Source organism: Oncorhynchus clarkii, chromosome 10 (genome assembly GCF_045791955.1).
Source record: "Oncorhynchus clarkii lewisi isolate Uvic-CL-2024 chromosome 10, UVic_Ocla_1.0, whole genome shotgun sequence".
Lineage (NCBI taxonomy): Eukaryota > Metazoa > Chordata > Actinopteri > Salmoniformes > Salmonidae > Oncorhynchus > Oncorhynchus clarkii.
In genome coordinates this window covers 18441505-18465203 of record NC_092156.1, presented here as the reverse complement: position 1 = coordinate 18465203, position 23699 = coordinate 18441505, and the positions used below count along the sequence as shown (strand labels likewise).

The 23699-nt window shown below is 41.5% G+C and overlaps 2 protein-coding genes across 2 annotated transcripts; one reads left to right on the top strand and one right to left on the bottom strand.

Annotated features, from left to right (window-relative positions):
• Positions 1–43: 43 nt before the first annotated feature.
• LOC139418087 (uroplakin 2) lies at positions 44–5653 on the bottom strand. Its single transcript, XM_071167264.1, has 6 exons — positions 5478–5653; positions 1715–1875; positions 1147–1290; positions 772–913; positions 609–667; positions 44–454 (listed from the first exon to the last, which is right to left on the bottom strand). Exons 2-6 carry the CDS (start codon positions 1848–1850, stop codon positions 312–314), a joined length of 624 nt encoding a protein of 207 aa, XP_071023365.1. The 5' UTR covers positions 1851–1875; positions 5478–5653; the 3' UTR covers positions 44–311.
• On the top strand, positions 5000–23120 carry LOC139418086 (neutrophil cytosolic factor 1). The gene is made up of 13 exons (XM_071167263.1): positions 5000–5132; positions 5495–5734; positions 10805–10908; positions 11190–11270; positions 11411–11486; positions 13763–13928; positions 14724–14782; positions 14942–15064; positions 15439–15546; positions 16173–16290; positions 16474–16587; positions 16755–16930; positions 22571–23120. Exons 1-13 carry the CDS (start codon positions 5000–5002, stop codon positions 22714–22716), a joined length of 1644 nt encoding a protein of 547 aa, XP_071023364.1. The 3' UTR covers positions 22717–23120.
• The last annotated feature ends 579 nt before the right edge of the window (positions 23121–23699 follow it).

Below are 23699 nucleotides of genomic sequence, written 5' to 3'. Positions count from 1 at the left end.
CAATTAAGTGGGATTCTTGGTATGATTAACAAAAATACAATTCACTTTTCAAACCATTTTAATTCAGTTATACTCCAAATAAGCTAACACCATAGACAGCAGTTGAAACTGCATTAAACACTATAATGCAAGGTTTTAAATGTACTATAAAGTTCTGGAAACAGATTCTTCATAGAATATTGTTCAAAGGTACTGTATCATTAAATAATGTGCAGTGTGCGTGTTTGCATATGAAGTGTTTGTATATGAAGTATAAATGTATCCATATCAAATCTATTGTAAATGTGAAATTCAGACTTTAGAGATGTGTTTTAATCCCCACCAAGGGAATGGGCAACAGTGACAATGAGGGCTACCAGCAAAATGAACATGGAAACAGACAGTATGACAGTGATGACCACCATGGCTCCACTGCGTGCTGGCAGGCCAGAGTCTATTTGGTTGGGGTCTTTTACTGAAATAAAGAGCATACAAAAACTATGTTTCAGGTTTTGTTTACTTGCAACTGGAGTCAGAAACCTGTATGTGACGGTGGTGAATATAGACTCCAGATATAAAGGTTAGTAGAATGACATAGAAAGACAATGGGTCCTACTGTCTTCAAATACCTTGTCTTGTAGAGACCTCCAGAATGTTGCTCTTCTCTGCCCCTACCACATACTGAAGCCTTGAAATAAATAGAACAGCTATTTAATTGTGGTCAAAAATCTTGAGGAAAAAAAAGATAAATACAGGACAATGAAAATGTAAGGGGAAAATAGCTCTATCTACCTGTATGTTGAGCCAGTGGTGAGATTTGTCACTTGATAACCCAGGTTTCTGCTGGTAGTGAACTGGCCATTATTTTCAATGGTTGAGATGATGTCCCTTCTGAACCGACAGGGGAGCACTTTGAATATATTGACCAAAGTTTCTGTGGAAGGAGACATTCGTAACCCGGTACTATAAATATTACTAATGACAACGATGAAAAAATATCACTGGTTTAGTATTTTCAAAATGACCATTGTTACCATTGTCTATTGTTACCAAAATAATATTTGGAAACCAAAATAATTGGTTTTAGCAATTGAATGGAGAGTTATGCAAGATTCCTCCCATAATCACATTTTTATTAGGAGACAAAAGGCCAAAAGGAACACTCACTACTCTCGTTGGTGTCAGTGTTGTTGTACTCCAAAGTCACACTCTGTGTTGCCAAAGCACATGGAGGCAGACTCAAAAGTAAAGAGTCAGCAAACCTGCCTGTTACAACTCCATCTGACTCTTTCAGAAGGCTCACTTGGAATTCTAGAGTAAGCAACAATTTGGAAAAGGAATAACCACATGTTATGAATAATGAATCATCAGTGTTGCTTAAAAAACTTCTCAAAAGATACAGTAATGCACTGTTTTTTTATCAAATGTTTAAGATGAGGATATGTTCGATCAAATTCTGACTTTGTATGTTACAATTTCTAGGTCAGAAAGGTTTTGACAAACTGAATATTCAATCTTATAGAAATGTAAATGTCTCAGTGCTGGAGATGTCACAACAGACCCTGGTTCAATTCCAGGCTATATCATAAAAGGCTGTGTTGGGGCAGTGCACAATTGGCCCAGTGTCGTTAGGGTTTGGCCGGGGTAGGTCGTCATTGTAAATAAGAATTTGTTTTTCACTGACTTGCCTAGTTAAATAAAGGTTAATTAAAAAAAGATCAAAATCATAACATACCTGCATTTGAAAGGGTGAAAAGCATTCCAAAGAAGATGAACATTGTCCTCATTGCCGTGCTGAACAGGTGAGACTCGTGTGAACGCAACATTATATGGAATGGGAGCGCTGGAATAACTAGAATTGACCTGGACATCCGCGAATCAGGGACAAGGTGCTGCCTGGGAACAATAGAGGGAAACCAGTTTGACCAGGTTTATCTGTGTACTGTCACAACTATTGTTTATCCTATCGTGTTTTCTTCAGCCTAATGGTCCACATAGTGTTAAACGTCCCAGTCTTATATATAGTATAGTCCACAGGAGGTTGGTGGCACCTTAATTGGGGAGTTCATGGTAATGGCTGGAGTGGAATGGTATCAAAAACATCAAACACATGGTTTCCATGTGTTTGATGCCATTCCATTGACTCCAATTCAGTCATTATTATGAGCCGTCCTCCCCTCAGCAGCCTCCACTGGTATAGTCAGATACTAATGAAGGGCCAATGGCTCCTGCCTTATTCCTATTAGATGAAGGTCTAGCCATTTTGTGAGATGATACAATTTAAAGTCCTCCTGACTTCACTACATTGATGAGGGAATTTGGATGGCCCCCGCTTATGGCCATCAACCGTGTCCGAAGGCTGCAGGCATGAACAACTTTCAGGAGTGAACCGTGCAGACATGGGATCTTCTGTTGAATCTGACAATTAATCTTGATGTTTGTACAGTCGTCACAAATAAAACTGTGAAGGACCTCGGCGTTACTCTGGACCCTGATCTCTCTTTTGACGATCATATAGAGACTGTTTCAAGGACAGCTTTTTTCCCATCTACGTAACATTGCAAAAATCAGAAGATTTCTGTCCAAAAATGACGCAGGAAAATGAATCCATGCTTTTGTCACTCCTAGGTTAGACTACTGCAATGCTCTACTTTCCGGCTACCTGGATAAAGCACTAAATAAACTTTGGCTAGTGCTAAACATGGCTCCTAGAATCCGGACTAGAACCCCAAAATTTGATCATATTACTCCAGTGCTGGCTTCTTGTCAAGACAAGGGCTGATTTCAAGGTTTTACTGCTAACCTACAAAGCATTACATGGGCTTGCTCCAGCCTATCTTTCCGATTTGGTCCTGCCGTACATAGCTACACGTACGCTACGGTCACAAGACGCAGGCCTCCTAATTGTCCCTAGAATTTCTAAGCAAACAGCTGGAGGCAGGGCTTTCTCCTATATAGCTAAATTTTTATGGAATGGTCTGCCTACCCATGTGAGCGATGCAGACGCGGTCTCAACATTTAAGTCTTTATTGAAGACTCATCTCTTCAGTAGGTGCTATGATTGAGTGTAGTCACGGAAAGGCACTGGAGCAAAGTGAATTGCTGTCTCTGCCTGGCCGGTTCCCCTCTCTCCACTGGGATTCTCTGCCTCTAACCCTATTACAGGGGCTGAGTCACTGGCTTACTGGTGCTCTCCCATTCCGTCCCTAGGAGGGGTGCGTCACTTGAGTGGGTTGAGTCACTGACGTGGTCTTCCTGTCTGGGTTGTAGCCCCTCCTTGGGTTGTGCCGTGGCGGAGATCTTTGTGGGCTATACTCTGCCTTTTCTCAGGATGGTAAGTTGGTGGTTGAAGATATCCCTCTAGTGGTGTGGGAGCTGTGCTTTGGCAAAGTGGGTGGGGTTATATTCTGACTGTTAGGCCCTGTCCGGGGGTTTTCATCGGATGGGGCCACAGTGTCTTCTGACCCCTCCTGTCTCAGCCGCCAGTATTTATGCTGCAGTAGTTTATGTGTCGGGGGGCTAGGGTCAGTCTGTTATAGCTGCAGTATTTCTCCTGTCTTATCCGGTGTCCTGTGTGAATTTAAGTATGCTCTCTCTAATTCTTTCTTTCTCTCTCTCTGAGAATCTGAGCCCTAGGACCATGCCTCAGGACTACCTGGCATGATGACTACTTGCTATCCCCAGTCCACCTGGCCGTGCTGCTGCTCAAGTTTCAACTGTTCTGCCTGCGGCTATGGAACCCTGACCTGTTCACCGGACATGCTACCTGTCCCAGACCTGCTGTTTTCAACTCGCTAGAGACAGCAGGAGTGGTAGAGATACTCTGAATGATCGGCTATGAAAAGCCAACTGACATTTACTCCTGAGGTGCTGACTTGCTGCACCCTCGACAACTACTGTGATTATTATTATTTGACCATGCTGGTCATTTATGAACATTTGAACATCTTGGCCATGTTCTGTTGTAATCTCCACCTGGCACAGCCAGAAGAGGACTGGCCACCCCTCATAGCCTGGTTCCTCTCTAGGTTTCTTCCTAGGTTCTGGCCTTTCTAGGGAGTTTTTCTTAGCCTCCGTGCATCTACACCTGCATTGCTTGCTGTTTGGGGGTTTAGGCTGGGTTTCTGTACAGCACTTTGAGATATCAGCTGATGTAAGAAGGGCTTTATAAATACATTTGATTTGATGCTTGATCCAACATGTTAGCCCAACACATACTGTACATTTCTGAAATCCTCAAGATGTTTCCTAATCAAGCAAAAAACGAATGTGGCATCTTTCTAGAGCTCCGACTTTCCGACCTCGAGATCGCTGACATGATTTGACCTTGTTTTTTTATTTTTAAATCCCAGTTGTCTTGAAAGCACCATTAGTAACAATAGTTTAGATTCTCTTGTCAGACCAATAAATAAAAGTGTCAGGACATAGTCATGGGACATAGGGGTGCTGAGGGTCCTGCAGCATCCCCTAAAATAATTATTCACAAAAGTAGTGTGCTGGGCCCTTACTAGTCCTGTATTAGCAGACCGATATAGCTGTCTGTAGGGCACACAAAAAAACACCCTCAAACATCTTCCCGTGGCTATTCATCAGGATTAAGCTGTCCCAGTTTATATGATGTCCCACTCTTGCCGAATTCACGCTATAGCGACCTTAAACTAACTCCTAGTAACCTTGTAAAGTGGTTTGGTTATCTTGGCAAAAGACCTACTGTTGAGCCAGTAACAAGGGGGCTCAGTCGGTCCCTGAGGTTGCTTCAAGACGTTCACAAAAACTGTAGTAAAATATCCTTTCATTTTGGGTTATGATGGGGTTAGGTTAGTTGAACTAAGCACCGCAGTAATGGTTTAATATTCAATCAATGGGTAGGCCTATATTATACAACACATGTTTATGCTCTTAAAAGTTTGACTGCCGTTAGCAAGTAATGATTTATTTAAGTTTCAATAATATTATCAGGACTTTTATTTTGACGTTCAGAAGAACATTTCGGACCGGAAGTCCTCCAACCAACACAGATATGGAAGCGGAATGTGCGGGTTTATGGAGCGTGTTGGTTGATGTTTGGGGTCTCATAGGTGTACCTAATTTTAATTTAATGTTGGTGAAGCACGTTCACCTAGCTAGTATGCAAAACCCCGACAATGTATTATGTGAGTAACTAGGCAACCTGGCTAAATTAAACAACAAAAGGACAGTTTAGCTAAACATATGTTGTTAACGTACTGCTACAGACAGTGATTTTCAAGGAATCAAGCCCAAGCCCTTTAGGTACTTGTGGAGATCTGAGTTGGTATAGTTTGGGCAACAATTCCACCTGGCATATTGATGAAACTTGTTAGCTAGCTGACATATTACATCGATCCAATCCACACAGAAGCAATGCTAGGCGTAGCTGTAGGGGTTAGCTCGCTAACTAGGTAACGTTAGCTGGCGCAGAAATTATTATCGAAGCTAATGATCAGACTAGCATAATTTGCACACAGAGTGAGACATGCCTTGTTTGATTTTTCAGACCAGGTCAACTCCTGTGGTCCTGACAGCCACGGTCCAGCCCAGGGCGTACTGACGAAAGAATCTTTGACACTAGTGGACTGTTGCAAAATCCAAAGGGGGTGCATTGAGGCTCTGCATGCCCTTAACATGGGGACTGTGAGGCCGGAAGACTGCCCCCAAACAGAATCAACAAACATGACTGTCAAACAAGTGGAGACTATTGAACCAGTGCATGATGGGTTTATCGTCATATTTCCACGTAAGTGCCAGTTTTGAGAAAAACACTGCTGTACATTTTTCAACTCTTAGTTCCTTTGTCCAGTCAGTTGATGTGTTCCATTTCTACTAGCTCTTGATGTGGAGGTTGGAGACAAGGCCACTTTTGGTAAGTTACTACTGAGTGTTTCGTCATCTATTGTTGTGCCACGTCAAGGCTGTGTTTATTCCAGAAACCAATAGTTGGACAACTTTGTGTATAGGTGTAGCCTACATGTTTTCTCTAGTGTCAGTCAGAGCATGTTTGATTGTGTCTAAACAGCGCAAATGATCAGTGGGTGCCAGGCTCCATTTTTGCATGAGGTTGGTTACACTTTGTCCAGTTAATTTGAACACAACCTTGTACTTCTTACACAGGAGAACACCTATCCAATATTTACATGGGGGATTATGCCTCAGCGTCAATTGACTACATACAAGAGATTTCTGAAGAAGTTTCTGAAGCAACAAAGTTAATATCTGATTGTGGAAAGTATTCTGTTCAGTCAAATGACTTGGAACCACAACAGGAAGAACAGACTGGAGAGGGCCCTTACTCAGACGGAAAGACTTCTTCTCAGTTTGTGGCACGGGGAAATTGTGGACGAGGGAGATGTTGTCCAAATGAGCCTCCTGGCACTGGACGCGGAAGAGGTCGTCCAAATGGGCCTCCCGGCCCTCATCCGTGCATAAACTGTCCAATGACTTTCACTCAGTTGGCACACTTGAGGGCCCACGAGAGAACACACACTGGGGAGAGGCCTTATGACTGCTCTGAGTGTGGGAAGCGGTTCACTCAGATAGCTCACCTAAAAGTACACCAGAGAATCCATACCGGTGAGAAGCCGTACAGCTGCTCCACGTGTGGTAAAAGGTTTGCTCAATTAGCATCCTTGCAAGTTCACCAAAGACGGCACACCGGAGAGAAACCTTTCCAGTGCAATCAATGTGACTCCAGTTTCTCTCAGTTAGCAAACTTACTAGCTCATAAGGCAAAACATATTGGCGGAGTGCCTTACCCGTGCTCTGACTGTGGGAAGGTGTTCTCTACTGCAGGGAGTCTGAAGGTGCACCAGAGAGTACACACTGGTGACAAACCTTTCCAGTGCGGTGTCTGTTGTAAATGTTTTACTCAATTAGGAAACTTGAAAGCTCACATAAAAAGACATGAAAGAAAGGGGGAGACTTTGGCTCAGTCTGACTGAGAAAGGAGGAGTAGAAATCCTGAAAATACACCAGTAGAAAATACTAGACAGATACTTAAAAGCTTGTGTGGACAGAGGTCTGAATTAGGACACCTAAATTATGTCAATACAAAAACATAAGGGGTCCCTTTAAATACTTGTGCGTCGTTTCTACATTTATTTGTAGATCATTTTGGATTGCAACAGTAACAACTGATTAAGTCATCTTGTATCAGCAATTTGCTGCATTACCAAGTCTGCATTCTCTAAATTTAATACAAATAGATTTTTAAATAAATTCCACTTCGAATACCAGTATTGAAATATTTATTGGAGGCAAGATTGGACAGATCTTGGGAGAACTAGAGCACGGCATAGTCCGTTATTGGAAAGATTAGAGAAGACATTAAGAAAAAGGTTTGCAGTTTATTTTAGCAGCAGTGGAGCTCACGGTGATGTTGTTGGAGTGATGTTGGATGGCCACCAGGCGGCTCTTGTCGCTCAGGTCAAAGGGAATCCTAAGGCCCCAGAGCAGTGACAGGGACACTGCATTGTCTTAAGTTAGATATGGCTCCTGGAGACACTTGTCACATTAGAATAACACCATCTGACAGAAGACAATGTGTTAAAGGGTTCTAATTAATTTTCTGCACTTCAATATTCACACCTCAATTTATAGACCCCTCAAACTCAACTCTGGACCTCGAAGTCAGTGCTCCCCCCCCCCACCCCCCCGGACGTGAAAATACTGCCCCGTCACCAATAAGTTAAGAAGCAGTGCGGCTTGGTTGGGTTTCGGCGGACGCATGACACTCAACCTTCGTCTCTCCCGAGCCCGTACTGGAGTTGTAGTGATGAGACAAGACTGTAACTACTAACAATTTGATACTACGAAAAAAGGGGGTAAAAATAATTTAAATTAGGAAAAAGGAAAACACCAGCCTCCGGCCCTCGTAGGGTAAGAGTTGAATACCCCTGCTATAGACTAAACACTGAGTGCAGAAAACAGAGGAACACCTTCCTAATATTGAGTTGCACCCCGTTTTGCCCTCAGAACAGCCTCAATTTGTCGGGGCACGGACTACAAGGTGTCGAAATCGTTCCACAGGGATGCTGGCCAATGTTGACTCCAATACTTCCACAGTTGTGTCAAGTTGGCTGGATGTCCTTTGGATGGTGGACCATTCTTGATACACACAGGAAACTGTTGAGTGTGAAAAACCCAGCAGTGTTGCAGTTCTTGACACTCAAACTGGTGCCCCTGGCACCTACTACCAAAGCACTTAAATCATTTGTCTTGCCCATTCACCCTCTGAATGGCACACAAACCGTGTCGCAAGGCTAAAAAATCCTTCTTTAACCTGCCTCATTCCCGTCATCTATGCTGATTTGAAGTGGATTTAACAGGTGACATCAATAAATAAGGGATTATAGCGTTCACCTGTGTCAAACTCATCGGGGGGGGGGGGGGGGGGACTGTCTGTTTTTTCCCCCACCACACTTTTATTTGATTGATTGAAATAAGGTCACTGGTTAGTAAGGAACTCCCCTCAGCTGGTTGTCTATGTTTTAATTCAAAGGAAAAAACAAAAACTAGCAGATACTAGGCCCTCCATGGAATGCGTTTGACACCGCTATTTTAGGTCAAAGAGAGAGCAGGTGTTCCTAATGTTTTGTACACTGTGTAGATTAGATGTTTCACATTTTAGTTTGAACTCTAAACTGGCACACCTGATTCAATTAGTCAACTAATCATCAAGATTTTGCGTAATTGCATCAGGTGTTTAGGGTTAAAACCAAAATGTTAAACGTCTCTGGGGGGGCCCAAAGAGAGTATTGGGAAACCCTGGATTAGACCAGGGATGGGCAACTCCAGTCCTCGGGGGCCTGATTGTTGTCACACTTTTGCCCTAGCTAACACACCTGACTCCAATAATCAACTAATCATGCTCTTTAGTTTAGAATGCAATTAGTTGAATCAAATGTGTTTGCTTGGCATTTGGAAAAAGTGACACCATTCCGGTCCACGAGGACTGGAATTGCCCATCCCTGGATTAGACAATATATTCAATGATATAGAGCAGTGGTTCCTAAACTTTTTATAGTCCCGTACCCCTTCAAACATTCAACCTCCTGCTGCGTACCCCCTCTAGCACCAGGGTCAGCGCACTCTCAAACTTAGTTTTTTGCCATCATTGTAAGCCTGTTACACACACACTATACAATATATTTATTAAACATAAGAATGAGTGAGAGTTTGTCACAACCCGGCTCGTTGGAAGTGACCGAGCTCTTATAGGTCCAGTCACAAATAATATAATAAACAATAATTCTGCTCTTTTATTTATCCATCTTACATATAAAACTTTATTTGTTCATTGAAACAACTGCTGTTTGGTTTGTCTTTTGTGCGTTGTGGACTGCCGGTGACTAATTCATAGTGGTTATGTGTCACAGGTAACCCATGGGTCATAGGGGTTGGGGATGGCTTGGCAATTTACTTTACAATGTGGTCATCACAGGAATGCAAAAAGGAATGAGGTTGCATGATGGTTTTTATTTTTTTCTTCATCCATTTTGGTTCACCAGCTAGTAATCTGTTATTTGTCATTGTTATTTTGTTGTTGTCCTCGTGGGTACCGTAAATCCCCCAAAGTCTCTGAAAGGATAGTAAAAACAAGGGACATTTTCCCTCTTGGGGACATTTCCCACATCCCCATGAGAACAAAGGCTATTTTAAACTTAGGTTTACAGTTAGTGTTATGGGGTTAGGGAAAAATATGATTTTTGAATGGAAATCAATTTTAGGTCCCAACTAGGACAGTAAAACATATGCTGTTTTTGTACCTTTCTTTTGAAGTTACCATTCTGCTGCATCCTGTGTAAACCGTTTTTGGTTACAGTTACTCTCTACAGAATCCAGCCTAGGCTATCATTAACAGAACAATAAAACTATTATTGGAAAGAGGAAGCACACACAGCCAATATGAATTTGTTCGGGTTTCTAAACCGTTTTTTGTTCCTTTTTACCAAATTATGAAACTTTTTGAAATCACAAACCTTGCTGACGCTCAGTGTTGTAAAAGTCCCGGTGAAACCCAACATTTGTGGCAGCAAGGTTGCTGTGAACAACACTGAGGAAAATATAAGTAAAGTATGTGCTACTTTGACCCTCTGATTCATTCATCCTTGTTATATCTTCCTCTGCATTTGGTTCAATGATCTGAATTGGATTCCCCCCCTAGCCTCTCCTATGGCTATGATCTATGGATGCTGTATTAACTGTTATTTTTTAGATTGAATGTTGTTTTAACATTGATCAGAAGCACATATATTTGTTTAGCTCCAAGAGTCAGTCACCCCTCTGTATACACTTGCCATGTTTCTATATCATGAAAATCCTTGTTAGTGTTAAATGTATGTACATTACCCCGATAAGTGATGTATATAACTTAATTTATACTGAGTAGATCTATAACAACAACAATATCTTCAGAGATCTGATCTGTTTATTTCTTTGAATCAACATTTGTTATCTCTGTGAGATAAATCAATAAAAGCTGTTGTGAAATGCACTGTATTCTTGACTATAACAGCTTTATAACTTAACTGAAGTATATTTGAGATGATGGCCTTGAATGAACTCTGAAATCTCACGCATGACGCATAGAAAAAAAAATACTGACATTATGAATTGACCCAATGAACTCATGGATGATGGCAATAAATAGGATCTGTGCAATAAAAATTATTACAGTTTCTCAGTAAAAGACCAGAGTGATAGCTACGTGAGGATCCCAAGGTATCTGTTGAGGGACGCCCTCCTACAGGGGGTGGCTGCTTTCTGAGCTCACTCTGTTGCTATAAAGCCATCTTCCCTTTTCACCCAGCACTCTTGATTATCACTCTTCTGCATCTCACAATGGAGGAAATCTATGTCAGGCATGTGGAGTTGCTGGGCTTTGAGAAACGCTTCTTCCCCAGCCAGCACTATGTGAGTTTGAGACTACCATTGTTGACCAAAATACACAGTGGTTCATTGCAGGTTCATGCAATACTTGTGGTTGTTTCACAGACACAGATTAAGCCTGGTCATAGACTAAAAAAGAATGCTCAATGGAGATTCTCAAAAGAGAATGCTTAAAAATATTTAATGACCAGGTATATTTGTTAACATTAAATTGCTTTGATGACATTTTTCATTCAGCAAAAGTAATTTCTGATGAGCATTTGATTGGAGTTCTTCACTTATGTTTTTGACTACTTTCTCTGAAGGTCTACATGCTGATGGTGAAATGGAATGACCTGTCTGAGAAGTTGATCTATAGAGGGTATCCGGAGATCTACACCTTTCACGTGAGTAGCTGCCTCACACAACTTAATAATCTGAAGGCAAAAAGTAGGAAAGATGGACAGCTGTGTAAATGCTTTTGAATGCATGCCTTCCTACTACCCCCACTGATCTGCAGTCAGTTGATAATGTGTCTGGGTTATAGAAATCCCTGAAGGAGATGTTCCCCATTGAGGCGGGTGACATCAATAAGAAAGACAGGATCATCCCTGTACTACCAGGTGAGGACATGTATCTGCTCTACGGCTTACCCCTCCACCATGATAGCTGATGTGTGGTTAGCGTTCTGGCACTGGTTGCCTGCAGGTTATTAAGTTGTGTGAGGCAGCTACACACGTGAAAGGTGTAGATCTCCCGATACCCTCTATAGATCAACTTCTCAGACAGGTCATTCCATTTCACCATCAGCATGTGGATGAGGTGAGTTTCCACCTTACTATGTCAAGCACTTTGAGCACCTAGGTGGAAAATCATGGTTAAAGAAAGTATTGATGTCTCGGCAATTTACTATAGAAGTGATGTTGTAATCCTAGTGTCCTTTGAGTGATTCCTCACGAAACCCAGGCAAAAAAAAAAAAGATTTTCACAATGTAATCCATAGAATAGGGATTTGGAGAAAGGATTGTTGACATGTATTTGACATTTGTATCTAAAAGCATATGAGAAATAAATGATCAACGTTGGCATATTTATGACATCATTGGCCTTACCCAGGCCTCATTTAAGATTCCCTAGTGTTTCATAAGTAGGTGCTACAAGGCAAACATTGGTGTCATATGAAGTTTTACTGCTTGCTCTGTAATATAAGTAGTATTTCAATAAAAAAATATATAAATATAGACAAATATTAACAATTTTGGGGGGAATGAGTTTTCAATATATTGTTGAAAATGATACTATGCCAATATCTCTGGGGAAAAATGGGCCATAACTTTAAAACTAGCAGAGATCCCATTCTGGAACTTTGATATGCCCGTATGTTATGTTCAACAATATATTGACAGATTCGCCAAATAAAATGTTTTATATTTTCAATATTCATGTTTTATATTTTAATATTCATACATTTATTTAAAAATACAAAAACTTACTGTAATCAAAATGCTACTCATGTTACAGAGCAAGCGTGGTAAAGCTTCATATGACACCCATTTTTGTTTTGTAGCATTATGTATTCTTAAAGGAGCCCTGGGTAAGGCCAAAATGTCATACATATGCCAACTTTGATTAAGGTTTATTAATTATTTCTGTGTTATGCTTTTAGAATCTAATGTCAAATATATGTCAACAACCCTTCCTCCAAAAGGACTGTTCTATGGGTTACATTTTGTGAAGATCCCCAAAATCATGGTCCTTTTTTTTATTTGGGTTTTATGAGGAATCACTTCTTTGCCTTTTTGCTTCATTTGAAAACATTAAAAAGTATACAGGTAAGTGATGAATGCACTTGGGTGAACAGACAAAAAATAGGTAGCGTGTTTGTGTTTTTTCTCAGTCAATGCTTTGTGTAAGGAAACACCTGCTGCTGCAATCCAGATGTGACAAATGTACTTCTCGTTTTTTCAACAATTCTAATCAGTAAACCATAACTAATTCTAAATGAAATCATGGTTCTGGGTTGGATCTGATAGTGCGAGTCGGCTTGGTTGGTTTTAGTCAATACCTCCCTGCTGCAAATGTCACTCGCTCATAGTACGGCCCCTCCCCCGCCTGCTAGAGCGGCACCTCTCTCCATCCTCTCACGCTTTATCAGCTCCAGTTAATAAAAGAGCTTGAATTAATTTTCTGCTGCTTCCCACATTCGGATCAGACTGGGTCTAGATCTGACCAGGTCTATACGGAACGGGTCTCGTTGTCCTTGCGTCTGTTTGGAACGGATCTGTATTTACATTTTTTATTTATGCATGTAGGATCTGGGTGGGAAAGCCCCAGGTCCATTTTGGACCGTGAAGACCTCTACTTTACACTTAAAAACTGATAGGTAGTGATTCTGTATGTTTAACACAGGCTTATTACATATTTTACACTTTGGATTTTATCAAACATTTTCATTTCTCCCTAAAGGCAGCATGTTTTTAATCCGAAGGCTGTGACCACTTGTGATCCAAACCATATTATTTAGCACGAAAACAAAACTATCTAACACAAGGACTTTCCCTCAACAGGGCTCAAGTGGTTATGAAGGTTGTGTTGATGCAACATGGGAAAGCAGAAGTTGCAGACAAACCTGATAAATTGCAGACAAACCGCATGAGATTTGCTTGGAACTTCTGCTTCCCCATGTTGCATCAACACAACGTTAAACTTGAGCCCTGTTGAGGGAAAGTCCTTATGTTAGTTTTGTTTTCGTGCTAAATAATGTTTTTCACAGATAAACATGTAACATCTACATCCACCACTGTATTCAGTTTTGAATATTCCATTAGAAGGAATTGAGGATCTCTGTTTTCTCCCTTTCCTTTGGTCCCTCATTCCCTTTGGTCCCTCCTTTCCTCAGCGCCAAAGTGGTTGGACAACCAAAAGAGCACAGAGACCAGGCAGAGCACTCTGGCTGAATATTGCAGTTCTCTCATCAACCTGCCCCCCAAGATCTCCCGCAGCCAGCTGGTACGCAGCCTCTTCAAGGTCCGACCGGAGGACGAGAACCCACCCGCTCAACACCCGTCAGTACAACTACAAGCAGTCTCACTACACTGTAGCTACATTCTGATTCTCTACCCTTCTCCATACATTTACATTTTAGTCGCCACTCTTATTCAGAGCGAATTACAGTAGTGCATACATTTTAATACTTTTTTGTACTGGTCCCCCGTGGGAATCAAACCCACAAACCTGGCACTGCAAGCGCCATGCTCTACCAACTGAGCTACACGAGAAATATGTACTCGTACACTCGCGATTATGGATTTAAAAATAATTGACTGGTATGAGGAATATGGTGGCAACTCCCTCCAGCCATGTATGCACCAATCCATTGCTTTTAAATGCATGCGGAGGAGTGAACCAGAGGAGGCTGGTGGACAGAGCTATATGAGGATGGGCTTATTGTAATAACTGGAATGGAATAAATGGAATAGCATCAAACACATTTACATCGAGCCGGTCCGCCTATTGCTCCTCCCACCAGCTTTCCATTGAATTAAACATTGTACACCGTTCTGTCATACTGAACACACCCCTGGAGAAGGGTAAGGAGTTGGAACGCAGCCTGGTTCATTTCAGGAAGATGTTCCCTTCCCTCTTCTCTCATTCACCCCCTTCCCAGATCTGATAAGACTGGATGGGTGAAAAGCAATATGGCGGAAACTCAGTGGAGTTATTGCTTACGCCTACCCTGTTGTATCAGATCCATGAATGGAAATGAACTAGGGAAGTGGACAGCTTCCTGGAATGAAATTCAGTCTGTATTACTTTTTACTTCTGGATTGATAAGTGAGTTCTCAATGTTTCCTATGTAGTTTAAAAAGAAATGAGACCTTTGTGGTGTCCAATGACAAGACGAGAGACAACACTTCTGGTAAGAGCCTGTCTCTTGTCTTTACCCTTTTTATTAACCCACTAATAGACACACTTTTCTAGCCAAACTTGAGGGAATATGGGCTCTCGTGTGCTATAGTCCTGCTATAAAGAGATCTACCGTAAAGATTTAAGAGTGTAATTTTTGTCGTCTGTTCAGAGATCTCTGGCCCCATCATATTGGAAAGCTACAGGGTGATTGCTGACTACAGCCACACCTCCAAGTATGAGATCACCCTGTATATTGGAGACTTGGTGGAGATTGTGGAGAAAAGCCCAAATGGTGAGTGTCGACCCAAAGAATGGGCCCAGTCAAGAGCAAAGCCATCTGAAAATGTAGTTGTTGTAATATCAGGGTGTTGTATTCAGTGTACACTTGATGACAGCACCAAGCATGAACCATGAACATTTTGCATGAAATGATAGGCACAAAAGTGTGCATTTGACAATGTGCACTGAATGCAACATACATGGTGATCCCTAAGGTGATCAACCTATTGCTGCTCCTGGGTGATGTTCAATAGGCACAAAACAGAAGACAACAGACTGAAACAGGGAGAGAGTATCTGGACCTACCCCCAAAAACGTTTAACATTGCATTCCCTACTGAACATGACCTTAGTGTTCACTTGACCTTTGACCCCTCTACCATGGCAGGTTGGTGGTTCTGCCAGTGTGATACCAAGCGGGGCTGGGTGCCCGCCTCTTACCTAGAGCCCCTGGATGGACCAGAGGAGTCGGAAGAAGCCGATCCCAACTACGCAGGCAAGTCTCCCCACTTGCCTGGGCTCCAGCTAAAATAAGAGCCAGGGAGGATAATGGTGTCACTAGTGATGGGGGGGGGATCGATAGTTACATATCGGGATATTATTTTTGACGATACATCGTATAGTTTTGACAATATCGCAATATTATTTTTGCGCTAGTTGGCTGTACCTGCACTTTTATTTCCGTGATTGAGCAAAACTTATTTTCTCATGGCTCTCTCTTGTTCCTCTGCAGCAGACATATGGTGACAATATGTTTGGAATATCGAATCGCAATGAAATCACAGTATTGAATCACAATACATATAGAATTGTGAGAATCTCAATACATATTGTATCTGCACCTAAGTATCGTGGTAATAGCTTATCATGAGGTCCCTAGCAATTACCAGCCTTACTATCTACATTTTAGTCATTTACATTTTTATCTAATATCTGTTGATTCGTGATACTGTTTTCAGTGAGGTCTCAGGAGATTTGTTAAGTTTTGTGTTCGCAGTGTACAATAGTATAATATCAACTTTACCCGAAACAAACTTTAAAAAGTTAGGGAAGTCTTTCCTCTAGGTGGTAGACAAGCGTTGACTTCGAGCTCATAATTCCAATGTGTGTTTGTCCCCACAGGAGAACTCTACATAACCACCAAAGCCTACAAGGCAGCACAAGATGATGAGCTGACTCTTGAGACAGGGGAAACTATTGAGGTCATTCACAAGCTCCTGGATGGATGGTGGGTGGTCAGGTATGTAGGCTGATTCTGTACTCTTCTACTCTTCCCTCTATCTATTTGTCTCTATGAAAGTCAGTCCACAGTCAGGCAGCTGTTTGGATCAGTAGTAACTTACAGATTTTCTACTGTTGTATCATGTAGCCACAAACACACAGTGTTTCTAAGTGCTTGTTGGGTGCATATTGTCTTGGATAGGAAAGGAGAGGAGACGGGACACTTCCCCTCAATGTTTCTCTACAGAACTGGAGAGAAGAAGGAGATGGTGTCGGAAGAGCTTGTGATGAGAAGACAGACACCCCCACCCAGACGGTAGGACTACAAACTTCAGGAAATGACTTCCTCTATGGATAAAGAAAGTTATGAGAGCATAAAAACTCAAAGACGAGTCCATAGTCTTTCCTCTATTGATACTTCTCTTTTTAACGTTTTCTTTTAACTTCTCATTTCCTCTTTACACATTTCCTTTTGGCTTTCAGTTCAACAATCCGCAATGCACAAAGTATTCACAGCAAAGGGCGCCAGCGCATCAGCCAGGACACGTACCGCAGGAACAGTCGCCGCTTCCTGCAGCAGAAGGGTGGCTGGCCCAATCAGCCCAGGAAGACGTCCAAGGCCTCCACACAGTCCCCGCTGCAGGACTGGAATAACAGAGGTATACCTAGGGTTGCAAAGGGAGGATATATTACTGAAAACTTTCCAAGTTTACCAGTAAACTACTAGAATTTTGGTATCAGTTCAAGGATTTTATGTCATCTATAACAAGACATCTAGTGGCCCTTTTGGGTACTTCAGATTATCACAGGTGTCTAATAATCTCTGTCCCTATGTGTGCCTTTATCACATGCAAAATATATTAAATAATTGAATAAGATTTAAAAATAGAATGACAAAGTTGTAAAACATTATCCTAAATAAAAAAACATCAACATAGTCAATAGCAGAGGGTTTCAGCATGAAACACTAAACAAAAATATAAACGCAACATGTTAAGTGTTGGTCCAGTATTTCGTGAGCTAAAATAAAACATCCCAGAAATGTTGCATATGCACGAAAAGCTTATTTCTCTCAAATTGTGTGCATAAATGTGTTTACATCCCTGTTAGTGAGCATACATCTCCTTTGCCAAGATAATCATACCTGACTGGTGTGGCATATCAAGTAGCAGATTGAAGAGCATGATCATTACACAGGTGCACCTTGTGCTGGGGACAAAAGGCCACTCTAACATGTGCAGTTGTCACACATCACAATGCCATAGATGAGGCCGGATCAGTCACTTGAAATAAATTAGGCCCTAATCTATGGATTTCACATGACTGGGCAGGGGCGCAGCCATCGATGGGTCTAGGAGGGCAAAGGCCCACCCACTGGAGAGCCAGGCCCAGCCAGTCAGAATGAATTTTTCCCCACAAAAGGGCTTTATCAGTTTCATCAGGGTCTCAGACGATCCCACAGGTGAAGAAGCCAGATGTGGAGGTCCTGGGCTGGCATGAATACACATGGTCTGCTGTTGTGAGGCTGGTTGGATGTACTGCTGAATTCTCTTAAACAACGTTGGAGGCGGATTATGGTAGAGAAATTAACATGAAATTCCCTTAACTTGAGAAATCCGTGACATTGTGTTGTATGGCAAAACTGTACATTTAGAGGGGCCTTTTATTGTCCCCAGGACAAGGTGCACCTGTGTGATGATCATGCTGTTTAAATCAGCTTATTGATATGCCACACCTGTCAGGTGGATGGATTATATTGGCAAAGGACAAATGCTCACTAACAGGGATGTAAACAAATTTGAGAGAAATACACTTTTTGTGCATATGGAACAATTCTGGGATCTTTTTTTTTCAGCTCATGAAACATGGGACCTACGCTTTACATGTTGCGCTCATTTTTGTTCAGTATGTTTGTTGTCAATAGATACAGGCAAGCTCTGCTCTAGTCACTCCTTTACAGCTCAGCTGTAAGGAACTTTGTGACAACTGCTGATGTAAAAAGGGCTTTATAAAATAGATTTGATTGAGCTCAATCGAATAATCCCAAGTGTTTGAAAGATAGATACTACCCCGTCCGAGACCCTGCTTCAAACAGTATCGGCAATGGCTTGCTCCCGGAGATGTACATTGAGTATACCAAACATTAGGAACACCTTCCTAATACTGAGTTGCACCTATCCCCCGACCTTTTGCCTTCAAAACAGCCTCAATTCGTCGGGGCATGGACTCTACAGGGTGCCGACAGCGTTCCACAGGAATGCTGGCCATGTTGACTCCAAGGCTTCCCACAGTTATGTCAAGCTGGCTGGATGTCCTTTGGGTGGTGGACCGTTCTTGATACACATGGGAAACTGTTGTGTGAGTTCTTAACACAAGAACCTGGCACCTACTACCATACCCTGTTCATAGGCACTAAAATATTTTGTCTTGCCCATTCACCCTCTGAATGGCACACATACACAATCCATGTCTCAATTATCTCAAGGCTTAAAAATCCTCCTTTACCTTGTCTCCTTCCCTTCATCTACACTGATTGAAGTGGACTTAACAAGTGACATCAATAAGGGATCATAGCTTTCAACTGAAATGACCTGGTCAGTCTATGTCATGGAAAGAGCAGGTGTTCTTGTTGTTTTGTATACTCTGTGTGTATTGCAGTCTCCATAAAAGTATCAATGCGTATGCCCCGACCACCTGAGGATTTAGCTTTTCCTGTGTTTTGAGGGGTGCAAATTCTACTCACTTAAATATCACTGGATTGATTGCTTTCATTTTACTCTTGCGACTATGTCCTACTCTTGCGTGTCATATACTTTTTTCCCACTAACTTTATGACCGCAGAAATGTTTGTAATGACCAGTCACACACTCCGGTTATGGCTGAAATGCATCTAAAGGGACACATCCACGGTTTTCTATCCTCATTGAAAACAGTTTAACTTTACCTGAATTCAAGAAATAATGAGTTGATTTTTGGAGGTGATGTTATAACCGGATTATAGCTCCCATCCAAATGACATGATGAGAATATATATATATATATATATATTTCATGTCATAGTAACCAGTCAACTCCATTACACTCAAAAGTTACTTAAACATCAGCCAGTGAATGCTAGCCATCGTTAGCTATGCCATCAGTCTATCTTAATGAGTGTTAGCATGCGAACAGCATACCCTGCTCACAATAATTATTATTTCTAAGGGTTATGCAGTGGGTTAACAATATCAGTCAAATAATTTTGTATTGGATATTTCAAACAACATTCCCAGCTAATGAGAAAACAGTCATGGTATTTAGTTGAAGATAATTAACTAGATTGAACAGATGATGTTGGGCTAATTTGCCAACAGCAGATATTTACATCCGTACTCCAGTGGACCCCATGTGAACGCCACGCTGTGTATCCCTATAAGAACTCCAACTCTTAGTCGGGTACTTAACGTACTGTCTCGACACTTATATTACAAAAAATAGATGAAAGATAACTTTATTTTGGTGAGTGTTCATTTTTTGTGCAGTTGAAAAAAGTGAATTACAGTAGAAATGTTAACAAATTAGATGTGCTGAAATGAAAGCCACTTCCGTAAAATTGAACACTCAGATTATATTATCTCTGACCCCGTAAACACTGTAAAGGATGTATAGATAGGTACAGTATAACCTAGAACAAGTTTGTTGAGTTTAAATTGGGTGTATCCTTCTCTTTAAACAATTGTTGAATTATGCAAGCGAATGTGACAACAGTAATGAATAATTAATGAGGCAGTCTAGACTAGCCATACTCTACAGGTAGACCACGGTCCACATCCGGACCCATTAAGGGGTCAATACAGACCGTGGGTCCTGAATAATTTTCTAGAAATAAAAAAACTTTTTGTTTTGGGGAACTCAGTCAGGCTTTCAACTTAGTGCTGTTGATAGTTGTAATAGTAGAATGTACAAGGTGAAATTTCAAAATTTGGTAGTGCATGGACAGTTTTCCTCTTATGTCATTCGCTGACAGTATTTATTACCTGTCAGAAATGTCCAGTTGATCAACTACTAGCCCATGTTAGCTAGATAGGTAAATATCTAACCAGATATCTAAATCTTCTATATATATATTGGCCAGATGCCCAAGGGCCCCCATTGATTTTGTTGAGTCACTCGGGTATTTTATGAACACATATTGATTTGAGTCACTCGGGTATCTTATGAACACACATTGATTTGAGTCACTCGGGTATCTTATGAACACACATTGATTTGAGTCACTCCGGTATCTTATGAACACACATTGTGAACAGTTTGGGGTTGCGAGGTGGGAGTGTATTACTACTACGCCGATAAATTACAATATCCATTCGGATCTTTGCCACCTAGGAAATTGGTGTGATGGGACCTTCTCAAATAAACTCAGCAAAAAAAGAAATGTTCCTTTTTCAGGACCCTGTCTTTCAAAGATAATTTGTAAAAATCCAAATAACTTCACAGATCTTCATTGTAAAGAGTTGAAATACTGTTTTCCATGCTCGTTCAATGAACCATAAACAAATAATGAACATGCACCTGTGGAACGGTTGTTAAGACACTAACAGCTTACAGATGGTAGGCAATTAAGGTCACAGTTATGAAAACTTAGGACACTAAAGAGACCTTTCTACTGACTCTAAAAAAACACCAAATGTAAGATGCCCAGGGTCCCTGCTCATCTGCAGATGTGGCCATGTCCGCACTGTGAGACGCCTAAGACAGCACTACAGGGAGAAAGGACGGACAGCTGATCGTCCTCGCAGTGGCAGACCACGTGTAACAACACCAGCACAGGATCGGTACATCTGAACATCACACCTGTGGGACAGGTACAGGATGGCAACAACAACTGCCCGAGTTACACCAGGAATGCACAATCCCTCCATCAGTGCTCAGACTGTCCGCAATAAGCTGAGAGAGGCTGAACTGAGGGCTTGTAGGCCTGTTGTAAGGCAGGTCCGCAACAGCGTCACCTATGGGCACAAACCCACCGCCTCTGAACCAAACAGGACAGGCAAAAAGTGCTCTTCACTGACGAGTCGCGGTTTTGTCTCACCAGTGGTGATGGTCGCATTCGCGTTTATCGTCAAAAGAATGAGCATGACACCGAGGCATGTAATCTGGAGCGGGATCGATTTGGAGGTGGAGGGTCCATCATGGTCTGGGGCGGTGTTTCACAGCATCATCGGACTGAGCTTGTTGTCATTGCAGGCAATCTCAACGCTGTGCGTTACAGTGAAGACATCCTCTTCCCTCGTGGTAACCTTCCTGCAGGCTCATCCTGACATGACCCTCCAACATGACAATGCCACCAGCCATACTGCTTGTACTGTTTCGGGATTTCCTGCAAGACAGGAATGTCAGTATTCTGCCATGGCCAGCGAAGAGCCCAGCTCTCAATCCCATTGAGCACATCTGGGAATTGTTGGATCTGAGGGTGGAGACCATTTCCTCATGGAAATTTCCGGAAACTTGCAGGTGCCTTGGTGGAAGAGTGGAGTAACATCTCACAGCAAGAACTGGCAAACCTGGTGCAGTTCATGAGGAGATGCACTGCAGTACTTAATGCAGCTGGTGGTCACTCCAGATACTGACTGTTACTTTTGATTTTGACCCCCCCTTTGTTCAGTGACACATGTCTGTGGAACTTGTTCAGTTTATGTCTGTTGTTTAATCTTGTTATGTTCATACAAATATTTACACATGTTAAGTTTGCTGAAAAGAAACGCAGTTGACAGTTAGAGGACATTTCTTTATTTGCTGAGTTTAGTACCCCTAGTTTAAAGAGTGCAGTTGAGCGCAGTTGTATAATTAAAGGTAGCCTAGACAGAGGAACGTGGGTGGTTGCAGCCCTATTCCACCTCTTTATGTTAATTTATTAAAGTTGCCAAACAGTATATTCAAATGAGGCCCAACTTTTTAAAATTTCATCTCAGAATATTTAAAACTACCTCATACTAAGAAAATGTATATATGCGTGCATTATAAGACAAAGTGAAATGTTACAATTAATTGAATACCTGAATTCCTACATGCCTGAACTTCATTAATTATTTGTCTCTCCCAGTACAATGTCTTGTGTGCTATAATTCAGTCAATATCTGATGGATTAAAACAATTCTAAAAGTTTGGAGTCTCTTCATCCAATGTTCAACTGTTAGATTTATCAGAATTGTATTTTAATTATTTAGATGACCGTGGCTAATAAAAGGCCTTCATAATTCCCTAACCTCTATAGATTGACTTTCATTAATTTAGGCCTGGTTTATTGTGTTGTTTTTCAGACAACATGCCAAAGACAGCGGGCTCTAGTCCAGGGGGTGAGCTGAAAGGGGCTCCCATCATCCCCCCTCGGCCCAGTCCTGAACTCATCATGGAGCGCTGTACAGAGAACACCCGCAAGAAAGTCAGTGTCCGCAAATCGAGCTAAGCTTTAAACTGTGTGGATCTGGACTCCTGTCAGCAATGCAATCAGAGATGGGTTAATGTGCGCATTACAAGCTAAACAGCCGATAAAGCCAACCATGTGTGCCATAGAGGGCATTTTACATTTTGTTCTAAATGTTACCACTTAGCACTAGCTAACTGCTTATGGAGAAAGTAAAACAATCGTGAAAAGTGAATGTATGTACAAAAGCAAAGGTGTATTTGTTTTTCTAGGGTCATTTTTCTTATTGTTACTTTTACGTATGCAATGTTTTTAATGTTTTTTGATAGTGTGTGGTTGTTAAATGTGTTTGACGCAGTATGCGGTTTTTGGAACATAAGATTAGTTATTTATTTGTTGAATTTAGCCATTTGTAACCTACAAAATAAATAATATATTCAGAAAATGTTCTGCAGTCTGCATTTTTATCTTCTCTGCTCATGCTCCGTGTGTGTGTTTGTGTGTGAATGAATGATTCCAGCCTGGTCGCTCCGACGGGATGTAGCATAGTACAATTTTTTTTGGGGTACCTCAAATTCATGATGTTACAAATGGTATGGTTACTTAAGACAGAATGTTAAGACGGAAACTAAAGTAGGGAGGTGGGTCCGGGAGGATGGGTGTTAGAATCACACTGGGACTAACTTTAGTCGAACCACAACTATAACATCTTGCAACTATACTGAACAAAAATATACACACAACCTGTAAAGTGTTGGTACCATGTTTCATGAGCTGAAATAAAAGATCACAAATGTTCCATATGCACAAAAAGGACAAATACTCCTGTAAGGTTTGGCATATCAAGAAGCTGATTAAACAGCATGATCATTACACAGGTGCATCTTTGTACTGGGGACAATAAAAGGACAATCTAAAGTGTGCAGTTTTGTCACAACACAATGCCCCAGATGTCTCAATTTTTTGGGGGTGGGATATCCAATTGCGATCTTGTCTCATTGCTGTAACTCCACCACTGGCTCGGG